At 37.4% G+C, this 25,624-nt stretch overlaps 1 protein-coding gene across 2 annotated transcripts; it reads right to left on the bottom strand.

Moving 5' to 3' along the window:
• Positions 1-22,417: 22,417 nt before the first annotated feature.
• LOC104249739 (small ribosomal subunit protein eS27w-like) lies at positions 22,418-24,608 on the bottom strand. Of its 2 annotated transcripts, XM_009806218.2 has the most exons (5): positions 24,483-24,608; positions 23,199-23,238; positions 22,996-23,106; positions 22,861-22,889; positions 22,418-22,771 (listed from the first exon to the last, which is right to left on the bottom strand). In XM_009806218.2, exons 2-5 carry the CDS (start codon positions 23,199-23,201, stop codon positions 22,627-22,629), a joined length of 288 nt encoding a protein of 95 aa, XP_009804520.1. In that variant the 5' UTR covers positions 23,202-23,238; positions 24,483-24,608; the 3' UTR covers positions 22,418-22,626. The 2 variants fall into 2 exon arrangements, with proteins under 2 accessions (XP_009804520.1, XP_009804519.1); XM_009806217.2 differs by lacking the exon at positions 24,483-24,608 and having other exon boundaries at positions 23,199-23,287.
• Between the last annotated feature and the right edge of the window lie 1,016 nt (positions 24,609-25,624).

The following is a 25,624-nucleotide window of genomic DNA, read 5'->3' as shown; positions in this document are numbered from 1 at the left end:
CAATCTCAACCGAGTCGAGATATATCGATAACCACGGGTGCATTGATGTAACGTGGTTCGATATATGTTTTTACGACGTTGAAATTCTTGTAAAAAATAATAATAACAACAAAAGCGGTTAAAAGTTAAAATTTGCACATAAGTTCATATTTGTATAAAATCGGATAATCAAGCCGAATATAACAGTTGAGCGACTGTGCTAGAACCACGGAACTCGGAAATGCCTAACACCTTCTCCCGGGTTAACAGAATTCCTTATCCGGATTTCTGGTACCCAGACTGTAATATAGAGTCATTCTTTTCCTCGATTTGGGATTAAAATTGGTGACTTGGGACACCCTAAATCTCCCAAGTGGCGACTCTGAAATAAATAAACCAATCCTGTTTCGATTGTCCTTTAATTGGAAAAAACTCCATTGCGCCCTCGCGGGTGCGGCAAAAGGAGGTGTGACAATAGCCATTCGGGATGGACTAAGTCACAATCCCCAACGATGCACGATCCCATGCTCGTCATCTAGCATATGCGTCACCTCAACACAGCCGAACATTGTATAATCCGGGGTTTCATACCCTCATAACAACATTTAAAATCATTACTCACCTCAAACTAGCCCGAAAAGCTACTCTACAACACACTTGCCTCTCGAACCAAATTCCGAGTGCTCCAAATCTATCAAGTTCAAATTTTTATCATCAAATTATGCTAGATGAATGAATTCCAATTGAAAAATATCGATTTTAAGTACAAAATCCGAAATCAGTCAAAACCCGACCCCTGGGAATGCAACACAGAACTGGACAAACTTTATACTAAAATGTTCTTCATCATCTCACGAGTCTGTTCATATAAAGAACTCGAAAATCGGAGTTCGTTTGACCCCTCAAATCATCCCTAGAAGGTCTCATAATCTCAATCGCTAACTTCATCTTTTTCTATCGATTTTCATGAATTAAACACTGATATTTTGTTCCTTAATCACAATTAATCGAGTTTTAGGGTCCAAAATCCTTACCTCAATGAAGAACAATGATTTACTCTCTTCAAAATCACCTCAAAGCTCTTTTCCCGTTCAAAAATAGTGTAAAAGGGTTTAATGATCGTGGAGGGTTTATATAAATACTGCTCACACATTTTACTGTTCACCCGAGTTACTGTTCATGCTATTGTGAAAAATGCAACAGCTTTTCTTCTAGTCTTAAATTGATCCCTTAACCTTTCGAGATCCACCCGAGGCCCTCAGAAATCTCAACAAATATACCAACACGTCCCATAACATCATTCGAACTTAGTGGAGCCTTCGAAACACCAAAAACATCAAAACACCAAAATCACATCAAATTCAAGCCTATGAACTTTGAAATTCCTAAATTCCACCAACGACGCCGAAACTATCCAAAATAACTCTGATTGATCTAAAATTTTGCAGACATCCAAAATGACATTACGAACCTGTTCCAACAGTTGGAATTCCATTCCGACCCCGATAGCCTATTTTCTACTGCCGACCGGAAATTGCCACAAACTAACTTTCGCCAATTCAAGTATAATTCTACATCGGACATCACAAAATATTACAGACACACTCCTAAGTCCCAAATCACCTAACGAAGCTATCTGAGCCATAAAATCCGCATTCCGAGGTCGTGTACAAATAAGTCAACTCTCGGTTGACTTTTCTAACTCTAAAGCTACTTTTAGAGACTAAGTGTCTCAAACCTTACCAAAACCATTCCGAATTCGATCAGACCAACCAGATACCATATAACACGGATAAACAAAGCATAAAGAAGAAGAAATGGGGAAAACAGAGTGGTAACTCATGAGAAGACTGTCCGGGTCGTCACAATAGTAATACTTTCCAAAACACAATAGTATCAAATAGTTTTCAATCAAATAAGCAACTTAATAGTCGTACGGGACGGACCAAGTCACAATCCCCAATGATGCATGCCCCCATGCTCGTCATCCATCATGTGAGTCACCTCAAAGTAGCACCACGATGTGAAAATTGGGGTTTCATACCCTCAGGACAACATTTACAATCATTACTTACCTCAAACCGGTCCAAACTCTAGCCCGCGATGTCTTTGCCTCTCGAATCGGCTTCCAAATGCTCTGAATCTAACCAAAACCAGATTCAGGCCGTCAATATAAGCTAAAGTAACAAAGCCCACACGAAAATAATCAAATTACATAAAAATATTCCAATAAAAGTCACATCACTAGAATTCTTATCCTCCCACCAGTCTATACATACCAAGAACAACAAAATCGAACCTCAAATGGCCCCTCAAATTCCCAATGAAAACTCTTCAATTTCAAGCCCTAATTCTCAAGTTTTAACCCTTAAATTCCAATAATTTCATGTCTAATAAGTTAGAAATCACCATATAATCGAGTATTGAGTTCAAAAATCTTACCTCCAAGCGTTACCCCTTGAATCCCTCTTCAAATCCTCTCAAAAAGCTCCAAACCCGTCTAAAAAATGGAGGAAATAAGATAAAAATCGTGAAGGAATGCTTATATAGTTTCTGTCCAGGCATTACCGCACCTACGACCGCAAACTCGCACCTGCGCGACCGCACCTGCAGTCTAACAGGTCGCACCTGTGAAAATCACTTATCCGCCCAAATTTGCTTCTGCGGTCGTGCGCTCACCTTACCGCATCTGTGGTTTCTGCCGTTCTCAACCTTGGTCGCATCTGTGACCCTTTCTTCACTTCTGTGGCCCATACCTATAGTCCCCAATCCGCAGGTGCGGTTATGATAGGAACAGCAGTTGGAGCTGCTCAAACTCAATTCCAATCTTTCCGACAACCTTCCTAAATCATACCGAGGCCCCAGGGACCTCAACCAAAAATACGAATAAGTCACATATCACCATTCAAACTCATACCAACCCTTGGAACACTCAAAACAACATCGAAATACCAAATCATCCTCAGATTTAAGCCTAAAGATTTTCAAACTTCTAAATTCCGCGATCGATCCAAAAACCTGACAAACCTCATCTGAATGACTTGAAATTTTGCACACATATCATAAATGACACAACAGACCTACTCCAATTTCCAAAATTCCAATCCGAACCTGGTATAAGAATTTTCACTACCAACCGGTAAGTGCCAAAACTTCAATTTCGTCAATTCAAGCCTAAATCTACCACGGACCTCCAAAATGCATTCCGATCATGCTCCTAAATCCCAAATTACCTCACAAAGGTATCCGAACCATAAAAACCAAGTTCCGAGATTATTTACTCATAAGTCAACTTCCGAATTACTTTTCCAACTGAAGTTTCCCAAAAAGAGACTAAGTGTCCCATTTCTCTACAAAACCACTACAAACCCAAACCAACCAACGCGATACGATGAAATTAGCTGAACAATACATAAAGAAGCAGAAATGGGGAAATGGAGCGGTAACGCGTGAAACGACTGGCCAGGCCGTTACAGTCTCTCTTTTGATTTGATAACTGGACTGGTTTGGAATCTATACTTTGTTACACCACCTGAATTCTTGTGTGATGAAACAATTCACAATGTCTTGAAGGTGCTTGGGATATGGAGAAACTATATGACATATTTCCTGAAGATTTAGCCACACATATTCTAGAAAATCTTGCTCCTCCATTTGAACATAATATGTTTGATAAACTTATCTGGAACCTGGAAATAAAAGGGAACTTATCTATCAAAACAGCTTGGGATTACCTTAGAAGAAGGAAAGATTCTGCTATAACATATAAGAATATGTAGGTGAAGGGATTGTTATTCAAAATTTCATTCTTTATGTTGAAGTTGTGGAAAGGCAGACTACCTTTAAATGATGCAATACGGAGGATATGATATTTTATGCCCTCAAGGTGTTGGTGTTCTGTGAATCTAGAGGAAGAATATGTGGCTCATGTATTTTTTCAGATGAAATGCAGCCAAAAAACCGGGGAGGGGGGTATTTCTTTTCTCATGCAGTCTATCAGTAGAGGGTTTAAGTTTACACTAGGTGATCATTAAATGCTGGACAGTAGAGGTCATTCCAAGATTAAAACCTATCTTTCAAGAACTGCCTTATATTAGTGTTTGGGAGCTGTGAAAAAGGAGAAATAGCAATAAGCATGGTAACGTTATGTCATCAATAGAGTAGTGTATCAAATTAACACTAAAATTCAGTCCCTAATCAAAGTGAGGAAACCAGGTTTGATTAATGTTCAACACTGGTGGACAGATATACTACACATGATGGAAAGGTATATGCCTAAGTTGAAGGTTAATAAGGTGATATGGGAGCTCCCTATGGATGGATGGATTAAAATAAACACGGATGGGACATCAAGGGGTAACCCTAGTAGGAGTTCAATAGGTTTTTGTATGAGGAATGAGCTTGGGGATATTGTATATGTAGTAGGAAAGGAGATAGATGAGACTACAAATACACAGGCAGAGGCAATTGCGATTCTGGAGGCTTTGAATTATTGCTTGCACCAAGGTATGGTTCAAATATGGTTAGAAACAGATTCACTATTGCTGAAAAATGTTATCCAAGAAATTTGGAAACCTCCCTGGATCATTAAGGATGAGGTTAAGGAAATCAAGAAGATGATAGGGTTGTATAATGGAAGGGTCACACATATTTATAGGGAAGGAAACAAGCTTGCTGATCTATTGGCCCATTATGCATTTGATACTGGTAATATTGAATGCCATGACTTTCATCATTTGGATACACAAGGGAGGAGGCTGGTGAATGAGATAAACTTCAATGTCCAAACTTGAGAATTAAGGTAGAAAGGAATTAGAAAGGGAGGAGGAAAGAATCATAAGTGAGATGGAGAAGAAGCAGGGCAATAGCAGGTTGGATCATTAACCTCGAATCCTTATGGAAGAGAGGTTGGTGATTACATTTGTTTTTACTAACGGTGGGTTCTTTTTTGCAGGTAACAATATTTGTCTTCATGCCTAACTATGTGGTTGAACTTCCATGGGTGGTATAGCACTATGTGCTCATTCCTAGGAAGGCATACCACTGGTGAGCATAAGCACGAAAGCATGGAGAGTCTTCAATGTTCTAGGGCATGCACATTTCTGCAATCATCGATGGACTGATATCCATAAGTACTACCCTATAGTTCAAATCCCTAAGTTAATGAAGGTACACATAGGGAACAATCAATACTTGAGATACAAGATGAATCTGCCCAGTTTTTTGAGCTTGGCATTCATGAAGGATTCACTGTTTTGGCACCTAAAAACGGGAAGCATGAAGATACAAGGAAGTCATTGTCCAGTGTACTTCATTCATTCTATATTCCAAGAATGGTGCTACACCAAGAATACATTAAATGGATGCTTGAGAGCACCAGAATTTTACATCAAATATTGCAAGTACATGCACAATTACAGAACTGTAGACAATTTATACATAACAGGATTGTGGGGTGCATTGTGAATAAAAAAATCCAATGCAATTTACTACTTCAACATTTCATACAGGGAGACAGGAAAAACTTCTTGCAGACCAACAATGCAAATTTCACGTTGCCCTCAAAACTTCAGAGGGGGATATTGGTTCTACTGGAGATCACATAAGCAATTGCCATGGTCAAATCCTCATGGAGGAGGGCATGATGATTCTGACAAACATTGTTTGTTTTCTTGCAGGACATGTTACTGTACTCATGCCTTATCTACTAACAAACCTTTAGTTGGTGGTATTAGTACTATGTACTCATTCAATTGGAGGGGGGTTATGGGTAACCATAAGCATGAGATCAAGGAGAAAAGAGAAACCCAATCATCCTATTCTGCCTAATGAGTTTGGCTATACTAATGGTTGGGTGTAAGTTCCCCAGGTAATTCTAACCTATTATGGGTGCTAAACGATTGGTGCATTAACGGGATTCAATTCATATGGCACATCTTTATCCGTATGAGGCAAAAGTCACCCAGGTGCAAGAGACAATGCACTTTCGACAATTTTGCGGGAATAATGGAGCAAAGATGGAACAAGTATCAGGTACGTCTGGAAGCTAAGACAATTGAGGATAAAATTTGTGGCTGGAACATATGGAATCAAGCAACAATAAGCCAAGAAAGTTTGAAGACAATGCAGCTGATCTTTGGTGGAGCACTTCACTGGGGCGGTTTTGATGGAGTAGGAAGATACATAGGCAGCATTGGGAGCTTCTTTCCAAAAAGACTCCCATGGCACGACAAGCTTAATCTGGCCAGTTATGTTTGGATACAGCACACAATGGTTTGATTTGGTAACTAATTTTAACAACTTGAAGATGGCTATAATGGCAAGCTTGTAGAATTTGTCTACTACTATAATAGGCTAGTTTTAATATGCTTTGAGCGTGTTTATATATTTTCTAGATCAAATTGTAATACCAATTTTGGGCCTCACCAACCCAAGATTGGTAGGAGGATCTATGTATTAGTCATCTCTAATGATCTTACTCATTGTAAGACAACATGCTACTTTATCTTTTTGTTTTATTATATATATAAAAACTAGCCCTAGGCTAGATTTATTTGTGACCTCTGAGGAGCCGTATGAGGTGAAAATCTCACGTACGATTCTGTAATAGTGATGGCTAGCCTAGTGGATTGATTAAAAAAAATACTACCCTTCAAAGTTTCTTAAAGAGAAAATGACTGCTTCACAGAGCTTGAACATAGGCAGTAATTGACACCGAAAGTTTTGGCAATTGTAATAATGTAAAACATAAAAAAAAAGAATGACACATCACTTCTTCTTATTGTAAGAGAGTATGCAACTTACAGCATAAGAAGTGATTGAAATAGAGTATGCAACTTACAACATGGAATGTCACGAGACACCACTTGATCGAAATATTTTACTAGATATTTATAAGAAAATATAAAAATATTAGCATACATATAAAAAATAACACCGCTTCTCGTTAAAGTAATTTGTTCATTTAAATATTTCTTCAAATTATAAATACTGCTCATGTAAAATCCTCCTTGCATACACCCCACTGATAACAATAACACATCAGAAATGAGAAAAAGTGATCAATGCCCATCTGGGTTAGGATCCACTCACACTGACTTCAATGTCACAGCTCAAGGATTCCTGCAATAAGCATATCAGCAGTGTATGGGTCAAAATCTGACCACCCCGACTAGGTTGCTACCCTTTTTTTTAGCAATCGGGTAGTGAAAGTCAATAGAGTCCACTACATTTCTCCTACGAGATATCCGACAAATCCAAAAGAGCAACGCCTAAAGTTACGGCCAGAATACACCATCGACCAGAACGTGTCAAGTCATGCTGAGGGCAAAGGGACATCGACTATATATAGCCAAAGAAGTCTTCCAATAAATGGGGCTCTCTCCATTCCCTGAGAATGAACATGAAAAAAAGAAGCTTCATTCTTATATCCTAAGAGGAAAAACAATTGTAATTCTATTTTCCCATCGATTGATGCTGAATCTTAATAAGATTGTTGATATTTCTTCCATCACTTATGCAATCGTCATTACTAAATCTTTCGATCTGGAATTAACTAAGTTTGACTAAGATTTACCCCTTCATCTTTGATTGTTTTGTCCAAAAAGGTTTAACATCTTTTGAGTCAAACAATTTGACGCCATCTGTGGCGATTTCCTAGTGAAAACTCCTAGTCTTTCCTAGATCAAAGATGAGAAACACAATCATGCACCGAAAAAAGCACGAAGGGAGAATCTAACTCATGCGAGAATTCCTCACCCCATCAGCTGCAAATATCCGAAAATAAGGCAAACGGTATAATCTGGCTCTCCCCCACCAACTGCGTGGACGAACATATGCAAGGACATCTATATTGAAGAACAAAATTATTTCGATGCAGTTGAAACCCTCCCCGCCAGCAGCATCTCCGAGTTGAACGACCGGATTTAGACAAGAAAACTACAACGCGCGCCTGCGCGAAATGTTGACGCCTCGTGCCCACCAGCGTTGAACCATCTGGTACAAGCAATAGCAAACAAACTGGTACTCCCACGGAAGATGTCCAACTCTCCAGAAACTCCGAACAATGAGGGGCTGTTATTTTAATAAGTTCGAAATAATACCTTTTAAGGCCAAGGGCCTTCGTCATCAAACAAAAGAAAGGTTCGACCTCGCTCGAACAACGATGGGCTGTTATTTCGATAAGTTTGAAATAATACCTTTTAAGGCCAAGGGTCTTCGCCAAACAAAAGAAAGGTTCGACCTCGCTCGAACAACAACGGGCTGTTATTTTGATAAGTTCGAAATAACACCCTTCAAGGCCAAGGGCCTTCACCGTGAAACAAAAGAAAGGTTCGACCTTGCTCGAACAACGACAGGTTGTTATTTCGATAAGTTCGAAATAACACACTTTAAGGTCGTTCAACCTCGCTCGAACGACGACAGGTTGTTATTTCGATAGGTTCGAAATAACACCCTTTAAGGCCAAGGGCCTTCGTCACAAAAGAGATATCTTAGCCACGATCGAACGGCCACCACCTGACAGGCCGACATTTCGATAAATTCAAAACGGCATCACTAAGGGTCTACAATCACCGAAAGAAAATAAAAATCGGGACTCATCAGTCGAGCCCTTATCTTGCACCGAAGCCATGAATACTTAGAATAAAAAGTGGAGTACAAGGCAAATAGCGAAGAAGAAAACTTTTATTTATGCAATGTCACAACGCGGGCTATCACCACTTACATACGGCCCAGGCCAACCAATAAAAAAAAGGGGGAACGAACAGACGACAATCAACGAACAAAATAAAAAATAAAAACAAAGGACAACATTCTTCATTCGGCGTCATCACCACCGTCATCATCACCACTATCATCGCCGTCTCCACGAGGTTCACCATTATCATCATCCGTGCACCCATTGCCTTCGGGCATCGCCACGTCGTATCCACAGTTGATGCGAGCCTCACAAGCCTTTCTCTTGAGCTTCTTCGTAAGCAGCCTCGTCCATAATACACGTTTCCCACAAACTCTTATATATGTCCCGCTGGACTTCATCATAAACCCATAGCTCATGCGTCTGTCAAGGAACGACAGCAGAGGACGACTCAACCTGGTCCTGTAGTCGTGCATTTTCTGCCTCCAAGGCCAAGACCTGATCTCCCAAAATCGACGCCTCCTGATCAATCATTCCAATGCGCTCATCGAGCCTCGCCTCCCTAAAGGTAGTTGTCACTCTCTCCGACTCCTATTCAGATTGGAGTACGCGGATGGTGTCCTCCAAAGCCGCTACCCTCGCCAAAGCCTCAGACCAAGCTCTCTCGATGTTCTCCAAATCGGCGACTTTGCTCTCCATCATGGTCAACTTTCTCATCCACTCTGTGCTCATCGCCTCAAACCTAACCAAGTTCTGGTCCATCTCTGACTGAATTGACCTCAGCTTGCCCTGCAAATGCTCACACTCCACCGCGATCCCCTTACCCAACTCGAGCTCCTCGTCCTTAATGCGAAGTTGCTCCTCGAGTTCGCTCTTACTATAGATCGTCTGCATCATCCTGATCCCTTTTTTCCAACTCCTCACCAAGAGTCCGATTACGGGGATCCATCCACAGCCGCTCATGCATCTCATGACATCTGTCATGGTAGCAACGGTATTTCTCCATCATCTTCAAGAAAATCCTTGCCCAGACTTTGGCCTTGCGAATGCTTTTACTTCCACCATGTATGTCTAGAAATCATAAAGACGAGGTTAAACTAATGCTTTCGAATATGGGAAATCTTAAAGCAAAAACAAAATGCAATGTACCCTCAAGCCCATGACGGCCACCTCATCCCTCAACTCAGCATCAAGGACATCCCGAATGGACTTATTCTCAGCTTCTGAGCACAACAGGCTGAACTGCGGCACTAAATCCTCCCCTTCCTGCCAAGAGGTTAACACTGGAAAGGATCTGAAGAATACGGACCGAACCCCCCACATTAACCACCGAGTGAGTAAGGCCCTCCTTGAACATCCTGACATCGTCGGGATCCAGGTATGACTCAGATTCATACTCGTCAACCACCACGCCCTTTCCCATTTCTGCTGCCGAATGAGGAGCACGACCTGCTGTAGAAGACGAGGGCACGTTCGAAGTTACAACAGCGGTGCCAGGGGTCTGATTCTCTACAACTACAAGGTGTTGATCTTTAGTAACAGCAGGGACTTCCAGTTGATCCAAGACGGCTGTTAGAGTTTCTGATCGCTGATCACGGGCGCCAACAACTTCAACAGTTTGCTCCGCCTCTACGAGAGGAGCCGCAATAACACCTTCTCCAGAGCCCGTCAGGGGAGAGTCATCCAGATGAATCACTGTTGGGGGTGCCATGTCAAACTCTACTTTTCGTCTCTTCGACGGCCCCCTCTTCCTCTCTAGTTGATGGTGACTCGTTCGTAGAACGGACAACATTGGACGGGACCTCGTCCTGAGACGCAGCCCTCGCTGGAGTAACCAAGGCCACAGATTCAACCGAAGCGGCCCTCGATGAAGGTCGTATAGTGGGTACGCCGATAGGACGAGCAGATGCGGCCGGCTAACAATGAGCTAATTGAGGGGCCCTTGCTCTCCTCACCCTCTCTAGCAATGACGAACGATGCATAAGAAGCTAAACAACAAAATAAAAAAAAGAAAGGATAGCATATGAAGGCATTATCTCACCCGTAAGAGGCCTGCGTCCAAACCTCTCGTGAAAAATCGACCATGTGCGAACTCCCACTATATGGGGAAGAATGGCCTCCACCCATTCACGAATCCCTTCAATAGGCGGAAAGGGCAATCTCTTAGCTACAAAAAAAATGAGACGGTTTAGCATCCATAGAAAACGGTCAAAATATTTCATTAATTAAAGACGCAAACTTACGAGCGAAGTTCCATCTTTCGGGGAATCCCGTTGGGTCTGCCACAATGTGCTCGGTCCGCACATAAAAGTAATTATCATAGAAAAGACGGTTGGTTCGGTCATCCATCTTTATCACTAGACTCCTCGACCCCCGAGTACGCGCGTGAATCATCGTACCGCGAATAAGTTGAGGAGCAAAAATGTTGAGCATATGGCCCAAAGTGACCTCACGACCGGCAAGCTCCACATACTTGAGCAGCATAAGAAACAACTTGTACAAATAAGGTGAAAGCTGAGCGGGGCACACTTCGTAGTAACGACAAAAATCTACCACCAACATGGGAAGAGGAAGCGTGTACCCTATAATAAAGGGGTAGGCGTAGAACACGCAGTACCCGGGATGGTCAAAGTGAACTCTGTCGTCCCCCTCCGCCAAACGTATCTTGATGTAATTGGGGATCCCCCACCATTTTTCTCAATTATACAACACCCCTTTCTCTCATAATGGAAGCGACGGGTTACGGATCCGCACCACCGCCGAAACTAAAGTCCAGTCGCATCCCTCCCGGGGCGAGGCAGAATCTCATCCACCGAGGGAACCTTCTCATCCTCCACCGCATCTGCCTCTCCGGTGATTTGTACATAGCTCTCCGGTACCGGATCAGCGGTAGGAAGATTATCGTGATAAAAATCATCGTCCATTTTTGGCAAGTTTAGGAAGAAGAGACGAAAGGTTTTTAGAGAAAAAGAAGGTAAGCAGAAATTCTAGGTATCAGAAAAAGTAATATTTGAAGAACTCTCTCATACAAATGATGAAGTGAATCAATTAAATGACAAGTTCCCCTATTTATAAGGGACATAAATCCCCCGAGCACGAAATTCAAGAGTCTCCATTTGAATCTGATAGGGCACAAAATGTTTCAGTTTCCCAGAAACGTGTGTCATAATGGTGGCAACCACGAATCAATGTTTCAGTGCCAACCGCCGTTTCGATTCTGAAACCATCGCAACGGTCCATGAGTATCGAAAAAACACCTCCACTCTGCCAAAAAATCCACAGAATGCGACTAAGGAATGGAAAGTTGGGGGTCAGACTTCTCTTGACTACGCTACAAACATGATCCGTCTATCGAGCCCAACAAAGGGCGACCCCGACAGACGGAGGGACCAACTGTATGGGTCAAAATCTAACCACCCGACCAGGTTGCCCACTACCCTTTTTTTTAGCAATCGGGTAGTGAAAGTCAACAGGGTCCACTCCATTTCTCCTACGAGATATCCGGCAAATCGAGAAGAGCAACGCCTAAAGTTACGGCCAGAATGCACCATCAACCAGAACGCATCAAGTCATGCTGAAGGCAAAGGGACTTCGACTATATGTAGCCAATGAAGACTTTCAATAAATGGGGCTCTCTCTATTCCCTGAGAATGAACATCAAAAGAAAAGCTCCATTCTTATATCCTAAGAGGAAAAACAATTGTGATTCTCTTTTCTCATCGATTAATGCTGAATCTTAATAAGATTGTTGATATTTCTTTCATCACCTATGCAATCATCATAATTAAATCTTTCGATCTGGAATTAACTAAATTTGATTAAGATTTACTCATTCATCTTTAATTGTTTTGTCCAAAAAGGTTTTAACATATTTTGGGTCTAACAAGCAGCAAAGCTATATATCAAAAATGCGGTGTCACATTTGACCAAGAATATTATTGATCTATACAACTTTTCCAAGACTTCAAGTTTATTTAGATGTTTCTATATCAAACGGAGGAGTACTTTCCAATCGTATACTCCCTCCCTCCGTTACCATTTAGATGATGTAAGTTAACTTGTCACAAAATTTAAGGAAAACAAATAACTTTCAAAATATGTAATGCTACAACCTTAAGGGGAAACATAGTAAAATTAAACCATGATATTTATGTGACGATAAAAACTTCTCACTAAAGATAAAATTGGTAGAATGAAAAGTTTAAAGTTACAGTTTCTAAACGTAGAAATGTATCTTTTTTTTTTTTGAATAAACTAATAAAAAAAGTGGGTCATCTAAATTAAAACAAGGGGAGTACTATCTTCGTTCCTATCACTATTATGTACTCTCCTTGCAATTTATGTGAAAAAATCCGGCCAACATAAACCTTTTTGGAGTACGAAGATCAAATTAATTAACTACACGGTAACAATCTAATTAATTACTGAGTATTTCAAATGCTATTGCTATTTCTTTTTAACTATAACATATTGTATGATATCTGGCCAGAACATCCCACGCATAGGATCATCCATGACAGAATGATCATGGAAGAATGAATTTTTGAGGAACTTGTCCGCTTCCTCCAACACAAGCTCAGGTTCCTCCACCTCTGATACAGCTTCTCTCCTTGATTTCTTCACTCGAACATTAGGCGACCGTCCCAGCTGCTGCATTATTGTGTGTACCCCAAAACATACTTTGTAGCATTATCAACCCTAGTCCCACGTCACTAGAAAATACTCTAACTTTACTGCCCTGTATATACATGTAGAAGATCGAGCTTAAGTTCTATATACTGTTGGTATAAAAAAGTTACACAACAATCCAAGTCATTATACAATTATATCTCTTCTCTATAATAAGCATTAATTAAAAATGGTAACTGACCTGCTATTACAAATTACGCTACACAAATGGTGTAAAAAGAACCTCCATGCATCAAGTTAGCGTATATAACTTAAATCACAAGTTAAAACATCTAATTATATCTTTATTACTTCTTAATAAAGTTCTTAAAGATTCTTTACAAAGTGATAGTTTCTAAAAGTTCATTTTGGCCTAGCATCTGGATGGTTGGGAACATTAGCAGTATGGGCATAGGACTTCATTTTAGGAGCAGTAGATGTTGCAAAAGTAGCCTTTCCTCTTAGGTGAGTGGCCATAGATCTCCACAAATTCTGCAACGTTGAAATAAGACGGTCAAGCCATGTCATGTACTTCAAAAACACACACTAGATAAAAACAGGAAGCAATATACAGTTTAGTAGCAATACTTACTGAACTTCTGTATGCCATGATGATTGAAAGTCTGGAGATTAATTGATACGAATATATATTTTTAGAGGCTTAAGGGAAAGGGAAAATTAAGTCGGTTTTAACTTGCTGTTATTGTGTCCAATATTTGCTGGAGTGTTTGGTAATGATAGGCAACTTTATAATTGAAACGAACCTATAAGGAGACACGATTGCATGAGAATGCAGCTGTGGCAACACATGTCAGAAGAGAAAAATGGCCAATTTTGCAAGAGCGGTGACTCATGCACCGAAAAGGGAAATTGAACGTATACTTGACGACCAAAATTCAAAGCCACTTGCTATGGCCATTCCTTTAAAATTCGGCAGGAAGGAATGGGTAAATAGGCACTTTTTACATCATATCCTAGAAATGATCACCTATATATCCCGTAGCTTTATGTAGAGGCGGAGACAGAATTTGAAATTTGTAAATTTTAAATTTATCACCGAATTCATAACTCGCTTTTGTTATTAGGTTTACAATTATATATATATACAAGATCGATCATCTAAATAAAAGTTACTGAGTTAGTCCGAACCTACATTTACTTCTCTAGCTCCGCCGGCTGTTACGCAGCTATCAGTCTTGAAATATAAGGCGAAGTGAGTGGAATTCTAATAGGAAAGACGCTATTAGAATAAGAAAGACGCTATTAGAATATATCCCAATGGATACTCGCTATGGCCTATGGGGTTCCGTTAGATTCTCCCCAACAATTTGATAATATACAAGTCAAATATTTCTATAACAGTTATGTATGTTTCAAAAAAATTTGATTGTTATAGTGAAATATTTGTGTTGTTATTGAAAACATATATAAATTTATAACACGAGAAATTGATTTCAAAGAAAATTTGACCGTTATAATGAAATGTTGTTAAAGAATAACTTTTATAGAAAGGTATAATGTTTGGGTAAACGAAGTGGACGGTGCAAACTGCAAAGTGATTGTAATCCGTAAAGAGAAAGGCATATCGATATCTTCCATTATACAGTATTCTGCTTTTTGAGTGTAGCTACTTGCTATATATAATTGTTCGCACCTCCAACATTTTTCACGTTATTTTATCCTTGCATGCCTGTGATATGATGATGAGGATATACATTATGATCAATATGGAAGGATCATTATAGTCCCCGAGGATGATGGGTAAGAGTTATTTGTTATTTTTACGTTTATTGTTTTGTACAGTCTGTACTAAGGTATTAATGTAGTTTTTTTGTTAATTACAAGTTCATCCCGAGTAATATTACTACGAGGATAATCACCAAAGCCACCAGAAAGCTTAATGATGGCCCTTATGCGACTTGGAATGAATTCCCATTCTCGCTGAAGGAGCAAATTTTCAATCAATTTAAGGTATAAATGTTCTTTTAAGCAATATAATTATTTATATTTATGATATTTCCATACAATATATAACTTTTGAAATACAGAGCAAGTGTGTATGGGAACATCGATATAGCGCAAAAGTAGCTACAAATTTTCATCACAAAGCTCGCAAGCGGTTGTCGCATAGTTTCTCCAAAGCTAGAAAGTTGAACCAGAAGCCTGACTGGTTGCTTCAAAATTTATGGGAGGATTTGCAAAGGCAATTGCTTACCGCAAAATTCTTAGAGAAGAGCGAAAAATGAAAGAAAGCTCGTGCATCTGAGAAGGGAGACTCCTTGCACATTGGAGGTGCAATCAGCTTGGGGACAATAAAAAGAAGATTGATACGTAATTGCTTAATTTATTTTAATTTTCAAACTATATCTATTCTGTTTATTAAAAAAAACAGAATATACTGGGTCGTTGTTGTTGTTATCTATTCTGTTTATTAACTAAAATTTATAAGTTTTCAGGAAAAGAAGTTGGGGCGCCCAATAAACAAAAATGAGCTATTCAAGGAGACTCATATTGTAAAGAAGAAGAAGAAAGAGACGGATCAAGAAAGGTGGGTCGAGCCTCGACTGTACATGTAAGTTTTCACTTTTCATTGAGTATTTTGATTTACTTTTATATAAATTTTGAAATACTAATTCAATGTAATTTTTCTTATAGGGTCGCTTCACAGCTGACGTGGAGGAATTCATATGCAGTCAGCCACCTAATGAGTCGGGCAAGCCAATCCAACCTTCGAACGAGGATGCTGAAAGAATATGGATGGAGGTTGCTGGCGGTCCAAAATGGGGGAAGGTATACGGGTTTCCTACTAAGAAATTCCATCGCTATAAGTGTGGAATGCAAGACATAGGGACTTCCTCGAAAGGCGAGCAACTTGGTGGGGAGAGCCTCTTCGCTATGCGGGAGACTGTGAGAAAGCTCACATCCGAGCTAGAAGCGGCCAAGGAAAGAGAAAAGCTTAGAGATGCTCAGTACATTGGCATGCAAGCTCAGTACCATGGCATGCAAGCTCGACTCAAAACTCTCCTAGCTTCTGGAGCTTTTCCGATTCCCCGGCCTCGTGAGTCATCGCCAGAGGCTCGACTTGAACGTGAGCGTTCCTTTCGTCCTCCCTGTGCTCGTTCCTCCCATCCTCCCCATGATCGTTCTTCCCGTCCTCGACAAGTAGACCCTTCTCTATGCCGTCTTGTTGATGAAAATTCATCAGACGGTGATGATAATGATGTTGTACAAAACACTCCTTGACTTTTATATACTTTGAACTAGATAAATAGAACCGGTTTTGAACTAGTTGTAATAAACATTAACTTAGTTTTGTTAGTTTAATTTGTTAGTTCTATCTTTAATTCGTTGGTTTTAATGTGTTTTTGAATTGTGTTGTTGTTGTTGTTGTTGTGTTGTTGTTGTTGTTGTTGTTGTTGATGTTGTGTTGTTGTTGTTGTTGTTGTGTTGTTGTGTTGTTGTTGTTGTGTTGTTGTTATTGTTGTTGGGTTGTTGTGGAGATTTTGGTACTGAAGTTGTAGTTTATGAATTGAATTATATTGTTATTTAGGGATTTTGGTATGCTGGCAGGTGGTGTAGCTGCCAAAATAGGCTTTTTATGCCAAAATTATTACCCAGAAAAGCGACCAAAGTTGGTCGCTTACCTATTAAAAAAACTTTTCTAGCAATTAGCGACCAAGGTTGGTCGCTAATGAACCTAGATTTTAATATAAGCGACCAAAGTTGGTCTCTACCCTATTAAAAAAATCCTGGAAATTAGCGACCAAGGTTGATCGCTTATATATAAAAAAAATTAAAAATTAAAAATAAGCGACCAAAGTTGATCACTTATGAACCTAGATTGTTAAATATATATATTTTAAAATAATACTCCCTTCGTTTCAATTTATGTGAACCTATTTCCTTTTTAGGCCGTGCCAAAAAGAATGACTTTTTTCCTTATTTGGAAACAATTTACCTTTACACAAAGATTTATAGTCACACATAATATATGTGCCTCATTTTAGACCACAAAATCAAAAGTCTTCTCGCTTTTTTTAAACTCCGTGCCCAGCCAAATGGGTTCACATAAATTGAAACGTCTTTTAATTTATGGACGAACGTTGATCGCTAATTTTTGAATTATAATAATTAAAAAAATATCGTAATTTAAATATACATACCAACTTTGGTCGCTAAAGTAAAAGGACCACCAATATAGCGATCAAGCCTGTTTGGACGCATTTTCGTCGGTATATTGAGATAAGCGACCAACGTTGGTCGCTATATGTGGTCGATTTTTACCGAATTTCTAGTAGTGACAAAAGCTACTAAGTTAGTCCGAACTTACATTTACTTCTCTAGCTCCGCCAGCTGTTATGTTACGTAGCTATCAGTCTTGAATATAAGGTGAAGTGTAGGGGTGGGCATCGGTCGGTTCTGTTTGGTTATGAATATTATTGGTTTAGCATATCGGTTATCGGTTTATAAATTTAATAAACCGATAACCGAACCGATAAGATATCGGTTATTGAGTATCGGTTAATTGGTTATCGATCATTATCGGTTCGGTTATTGGTTTACCCGATAAGATAACTCAATCTAGAGTTAAACAAAAAAAAGAAGACAATTCACTGGAGTTAAGCAAAAGAGAGAAGAATTCACATATATTATATTACCCATTTCTGCATTATGTCTAGTGGCCACAACTGGAATAGTACTAATACTTCAACAACCATGTTGCCCAAATACATTAATAATAATATAAAGTAGTAGCAATTTCACCTTAAAATTAACTAGTCCAAACATATAGTACTAACAATTTAAATTCAAGTTAACAAAACAACAACTACTCAATCCTAATAGGCTTCACCAAAAAATCAGTGGATAAATACTTATCAAACTGCAACAATTCCCATAAAATATTCCAAGGCATTAGCTGCCTCCTCCGATATGATAACAACAATAGTTGATTTAGAATTTTTATTTCACACAATACCTGCACTTCCACAAGCGTTGAAGCCCTCAAACAGTCTAATATAATATAGATATTGTTTGTCAAATGTCTAACCTAAAAAAAGAAACCATAGAGCAATCCCTATATGAAGATGAATTTTGTTATAGAAATTAAAAGCCTAATGTATAAGACTAAAGGCTTACGCTAGGAGTAACTAGTAAGGTCTACGAAGAATGAAGATGAAGCAACTGAAGAGTGCGGCTGGGAAAGAATAGGAGAGAATGAACCGAAGCCCTAGCTATATATATACTTAAGGGTAAAGTCATAATTTTATTAATTCTTATTGGATTATCGGTTAACCCATTAATAAAAGGAATTTTTACATTCATATGTCATATAGTAAACTATATTACTCTACTTTTAATATAATTACCTTCTATATACCTAATTACCATTTATATATTATTTTAGGATTTTAATGGTATTATTTAGTCTCCTAATTTTACTCAACCATATATTCCCACTCCCCCAAGTTTCTCTATCCAAATCCCCACGATTTCCTCTTCTAAAACCAGCGAAAACTTGTAACCCCTCCACCATTGACAACCATTAAAAAGCTTTGAAACTTTGAATTCGAATTTGGGTTTTCAAAAGACATTGTTTGTTTGGATTGGATGTTGTTGCAAAGAATTGATAATTCTCTCTACGTCTCTCTCTATCTCTCAATCCCAAATTTCAGTAATATAAGAGGAAAGGAAAAGAGAGCAACAATTCCACCATTGATAGCCATTAAAAAGCTTTGAATTCAAATTTGAGTTTTCAAAAATCATTATTTGTTTGGATTGGGTGTTGTTGTAAATAATTGGGGATTATGGTTTGGAGTTTATATCTCAATTTTGAGGGGTTTTGGTGAAGATTAAACTTGGTTTTGGCTAAATTTCAAATTGAAACTCGAAGAAGAAGACATGACATACATTATATTGCAGAAATTGTAGAAAACTTGTAGACTGTTGTTTATTTATTTTTGAGCTTTGTGCTTTTGTGTTAAAAGTTTTGATGGGAGCTTGTTCTTCCACTTCGTCTGTTTTGGAGCTAACTTGTGCAGAGGAGAAGATGTTTTTTAAGTTATATATATATTGCTATACCTTTAAATTCAAGAAAGTATGGTTATATTGTATTTAAAGAGGCGTGAATTTGTAGAATAGGTTGAACGTGAGAAATGAGTCAAATAAGACTTACAATGGCTTTTTTTCTACATTTATTCTACAATAAAACTACATATCATTTGAAAAATTAATATGAAAATACAGAATTTCGATGTTTCTACAAATTTTCTACAAAATTTCTATAAACTGTTCATAACATAATTTATCTTTATTTTCATGCATGTTCGTGTGGAACACTAAAGTTACTTGATATGCCAACATCTCCCGTTATAGAGGAATACAATTTATCTACAATTTTCTACAACTTTCACACATTATTTCCACCCAGTTAAATACAACTATAATAACATAAAACTTACATACAAATTTTATTCAATATGTCTTTTGTATATTTTGTATCTGATTTATACATAGTAAAAACAATTTTCATACAACTAATTATATATTATACAACTTATCTACAAATTATCTACAATTTTCGTACATTATTTCTACTAAGTTATATATAACTACAATATAATATCACTTAAATACAATTTTTATACAATGTTGTTCAACTTTCATACAATAGGTAAATGAATAAAAAAAACAACAGTCTACAATTTCTGCAATATAATGTATGTCATGTCTTCTTCTTCTTCTTCTTCGAGTTTCAGTCTGAAATTCAGCCAAAACCAAGTCTAATCTTCACCAAAACCCCTCAAAATTGAGATATAAACTCCAAACCATATTCTCAATTATTTTCAACAACACCTAATCCAAACAAATAATGATTTTTGAAAACCCAAATTTGAATTCAAAGCTTCAAAATTTTTAATGGTTGTCAATGGTGGAATTGCTGCTCTTTTTTCCTTTGCTTTGTATTACTGAAATTTGGGATTGAGAAATAGATAGACACGTAGAGAGAATTCTCAATTTTTTGCAACAACATCCAATCCAAACAAACAAATGTCTTTTGAAAACCCAAATTCGAATTCAAAGCTTCAAGCTTTTTAATGGTTGTCAATGGTGGAGGGGTTACAAATTTTTCCTGATTTTAGAAGAGGAAATTGTGGGTGATTGAAGAGAAAATCGTGGGGTGTGGTTTGATACGTGAGTGAGGTGGTTGTAAAATATCTGGATGAATATTTAATTCCCCAATATTAGCGCCCCTAAATAAGAAAGCCTACAACTACAATGATTCCTTATTTAATGAATTGTCTATATTTTGTAGAAATACTATTAGCATAGCGGGTAATATGCAAACTATAAACATATTTGGTAATATAGTTTCCTATATGGTATAAGAACAAAAATCTCCCTTAATAAAATTGGCAAACTGAGGCTCGAACCGATAACCCAATAGTGAAAAAAATCTAAACTGTTACCGAATCATTAACCCAATAATCTTATACCGATAACCTAATAAACAATTAACGGTTCGAGTTATCGGTTTTACCCGATATATACCCAGCCCTAGCGAAGTGAGTGGAATTCTAATAGGAAAGACGCTATTAGAATATCTCAATGGATACTCGCTATGGCCTATGGGGTTCCATTAGATTCTCCCCAGCAATTTGATAATGTACAAGTCAAATATTTCTACAACAATTACGTATGTTCCGAAGTTTTTTTAATGTTATAGTAAAATGCTTGTGTTATTATAGAAAATATATATAACAATATAACATAAGAGATTGATTTAAAAAAAATTGACCGTTACAATGAAGTATTATTATAAAGAATAACTTTTAGGGAGGTAGTGTTTGGGTAAACGAAGTGGACGGTGCAAACTGCAAAGTGATTGTAATCCATAAAGAGAAAGGCATATCTATATCTTCCAATATACAGTATTCTGCTTTTTGAGGGTTGCTACTTGCTATATAATTGTTCGCACCTCCAACATTTTTAACGTTATTTTATCCTTTGAATTGACCTTTATTAGGCACACTCCACTTCTCCACCTGGTCAGCTAACTTTAGCTCATCTCTATTCTCCACCAATCGGTATTTTTATCCTTTTATTTTAATCTTTTACTTTTTCTCCACACATGGAGAGTGAATAGGTCTCCTTGTCTTTAATAACAATTTGAGTTGAAAGAAACGAATATAAATTTCTTTGTGGTGGATAAGTAAGTAGGACGACCTAATATTATAAACAGAATAATGATAAGAGGGAGGACCCTCCAGATTTGTTGTTTCTTTATTATGGTGAGAAAGTCTTGGCTTCCACTGTCAATATATCTTGGACTCTGAGACCCAATATATATATGTATCTCAGCTCCCATCAGTTGCTCTTCCAAGGCAAAGAAACACAAAAGGATGTGGAGAAAGAAGAGAAAGAAGGATTTCACAAAAACCAATGATGATAGTGAAGGTGACTTCAAACCTTTCTGTGTAGACTATTAGCCTTCACAGCATCTGATGTGAAGAGAACTCACAGGCAAGTCATAAAGGCAAAGGGAAGGTGATGCCTTTCTTCCAGGTTTTTTCTTTTATTGTTGGATTTGAAGTTTCATTGTATATGTAATGTATGTTAATTTTGGGTTAAAATACTCTTTAAATAGTGTTTTCATGTTGCCTTACCGTGTTATTATAGTATAAACTAGTGGCGCTTACAAATATTCCTGGAATTGTGAACAACTGTCCAGGTTAAAACCAGCAACTTAACAAAGTTGACTACTTCAATAACACAAGAATTCATTAATCTCCTGTACATACTTCTTCATTCAGTTATACTCGATGCTATAAAGTTGCGGTTCGTTTATATGTACACATATAAAATCCCAAAAAGGTTTAAACATAGCTAGAAACATTCTGAGGCAATTGAGTAAGTCAAGCTCCTGACAGATTCAAGCAATTTTCATGGCACATTGCACCAGTCAAAAGTACCATACAAACGTCGTGTCTATATTGCAAGAGAGACGCAAAGTATTTTATTCAACTTAATTTTATCCGAAGTATCAGCCATGCGCTTCAAATCCAAAAACAGGACATATTTCTAGCATTAAACATGAATACCAAAAACATAAATGCACAAACATGAAGTATCTTCTGAAAAATGTTAGAATCAATATCAGGAAGATGATTAAGTACTTCAAAATGTGGTAAGAGTAATATGATAGCCGAAGTATTCATTAAAGTCAGAACTCAAAACAAAAAAGAACTACTGAGCAAAGGAAAAGTTCTCTTTAACCAACTCATTCTTCAAAAACCTAGTTTATAGTATGTCATAGCTTTAACCAGAACCTCTAGCAAACATCAACCCACGATCATCATAGCCTTCTCTTTAACCCTAAAAGAGCATCCCTCAGTAAGTTTTGCGCGTCCACCAGTTGGCTGGCAGAGCACTTGCTGGCAGTTGGCGCATGTAACCACGGTTTGTGAGTGGCTGAAAATTGTTGTTCTGTAAAAGTTGGATCGATTATTAGTACCTTACTACTACATGGAAACTTATAACACGATGAATTTAACCGCTAATTTTCAGTAACCTACATTTGGAAGCAGCCTGGACATTTAACATCCTGCACGGTTGATCAAAAGTTCACAAGCAAGCACAAAGACAAAAGGCATGAATCATATATATAGATCACAACGAAATCCAAAATATCAGTGATTAATGGTAGATACCAGAAAAGTAGAATCAGGTGATGGGACCAAACGCTTAAGCTTGTGATTTTGCTTCTCAAGCTCAGCAGGAGGGTGAAGCAAGTCAATGTCATTTGAAATCTTTGGAATACCCTAAATAAGGCCACAGGAAAAGAACATGAAACCACAATTGCCAAGTAACTCATGTCAAAGTCAAAAAGAAGGAGATTCAAGTGGTCACTCACCATTTTGTCTTGGAGCTTTTGTCACAGATGTTGCAAGTTGCTGTCAATCAATAGAAACAAAGAAACGTGAGATATTATCTCTTTACACATTCACAAAAGCACTTGCAATAGGAAACAAAAGGAGGGCGTCGGAATCAACAAATCATGTCTTCAAGAAACAAAACAGCATGAAAGACATAACTCATCAATTAATAAGTGTTCTCAAATCCTGAACTATTTGGAGTTAGCTATATGAATCTTTTTGAACTGTCCCCCTATGTTCTATCCCGTTCCATGATGAGATGGAACCCCTTTCTAGAGGTGAATCCAAGATTTAAGGTCTATGCTCTGTGTTGAAAGTACTGGATCAGTTGAACCCGGTACTCACGCTGCATGCACCCCTGCCCGTTGCCCACTTGACACCCCTAATGAAATTGTTAATTCTCCACATTTTATCAATTGATATAACCCTTTTGGTATGAATAGGTCATTGGGCTAGGCTTGCACACTTGACTGCTAATGTAGGACATGTCTATGTGAATATGTCCCAACAAATTCAATGCTCATAGGAATACAGACTTGAACTGGTTACATGAAGATTATACGCAGAGTTGCATTGCAAAACTGATAGGAATAAAACTTGAAGGCTAGTTTGGTATTACTTGTCCTTGAAATTACTTACACAGTTTCACTATTCACTATCGTCGTCCCAAGACCCCACCTGGAATTATACTGGGTATGTTGTTGTTGTTGTTTCACTATCTTAGGGATATAACCATTATAATTATTGCGAGTTAAATATGATGAATTTCCTTTGACGGCTCAAGAGATGAGAGACCTTTATTATGCAAATCACACCAAATAGCCTCCTTACATGGAAAATTCTCGACATTAATTTAGTTCATGACCAAAGTTTCAGTACTCTTTTTCTCTCTCAAACAATTTATCACAAAAACTATGGCCCCTATACATATATTATTCTTAAACACTTAAACGAATAACACCTTAGGAATCAACTTCAATTTATTCCTATTTTATTAATAATCCCGCATGCAAACTATCAGATAGAGACACTCAAAGAGACAAAGAGAAAAAAGTCATACTGCGATGCATATGAAGTGAAAAAGTCACAAACAAACACCGATAAAATAAAATTAAAAAAATTAATTTTTATCCTCGATAAGGACAATACGAATACAAACAACAATTGAAAATAAAAAAAATAGCATTTCATAGTTATCAGATTATCGAACAGGAATCAAAACGAAAAACATAATTCACAGATGATCCGAACCCGGGAGTTACCTGTAATCCCCAACGCCGAAAGCCCTAGCTCTGTTCCTTCTTTGCCTCTTCAAAAGGCTCAATTTATAGCTTACGGGGCCTCTAAGCTATTTGGGTAACAATCCCATAATTTTTCGGCCCAACAATAATAAATATTGTAAGTAATTTCTTTTTTGAATAATACAATAAAAATATAGTAAGTAAATCTTCTCAACATATATATTTATTTACGAGTAAATAAGTAAAAAGAATAAAGGGCAAGTTATACATTTGGCCCGTCAGCTCAATATCTAAAAATATCCACTAAATGTATAAAATATGAATATTGTATATTAATATAAAAAAATATATATTCTACCGATTATTATTTTCGAGAGATGGATATATATTATAGTTTTCCAATAAGAATAAAACGTAGTATTTGCTTCACAAAACTTAAGAGTAGCTTCATTTTCTTTTTTTCTTTTTTTTTTTTAAGACAAGAAAAGGCTTCACTTGAATAAATTAATTTTAAGTTTCCTGGAGAAACTCTTTGGATATCTTTTTCTCTTCCAAAAATGAAAAAACTTTGAGCAATTATTCGCGATTTTAGAAAAATAAAAAACTTCATTTAAGGTGTTTGGTTGAAAAACATTTTATAACAAACACAATGTCCCAACAAAAGAAATTGCTTTGGTTGGCACGTGTTTTGAAGAGTTAGAATGTTAAATAGGATTATTTTAGGTATTAGGATCATACTAAAATGACGGTAAAATTTAAACAAACAAAAACTTTTTAGTTATTTTACACTTAAAGAACATGAGTCAAATTCAGTCCAAAAATATTATAATAAAGTCTAAGTATAATAATGGAGCTAAAGACTAGTCACTTCTCGGAAGACCTAATATCAACAAGGTAAAATTCCAAAAAAAAAAAAATAATAATAATAATAATAATAAAGTAACATATTATTCCTGGTATGTGTTACTCCTATTTCTTTAGCTCTTTTTAAGATTAACTGTTCTTGAATTTGTAACATAACATCTACATTGATAATACATATAATTAAATACAAAAAAGTCAATAAAATGGCAAAATAGTATGATTGTAATGATCTTTGTTTTCCAGCCCCCACTAAAGTTCAGTAACTTAAGGGTCAGTTTGGTCATAAAAAAGATTCTTTT

The sequence above is a fragment of the Nicotiana sylvestris genome, chromosome 6 (genome assembly GCF_000393655.2).
Source record: "Nicotiana sylvestris chromosome 6, ASM39365v2, whole genome shotgun sequence".
Taxonomy (NCBI): Eukaryota; Viridiplantae; Streptophyta; class Magnoliopsida; order Solanales; family Solanaceae; genus Nicotiana; species Nicotiana sylvestris.
Note: the sequence above shows the minus strand (reverse complement) of the source record. Positions and strands in the feature narration are given on the sequence as shown.

What these genes read in the sequence shown, in the direction of transcription:
- LOC104249739 (XM_009806218.2), bottom strand. An exon ending in CACCTGATTCTACTTTTCTG is followed by an intron (nt 22,890 to 22,995) that starts GTATCTACCATT and finishes TCAACCGTGCAG; the next exon opens with GATGTTAAATGTCCAGGCTG. An exon ending in TGTCCAGGCTGCTTCCAAAT is followed by an intron (nt 22,772 to 22,860) that starts GTAGGTTACTGA and finishes CAACTTTTACAG; the next exon opens with AACAACAATTTTCAGCCACT.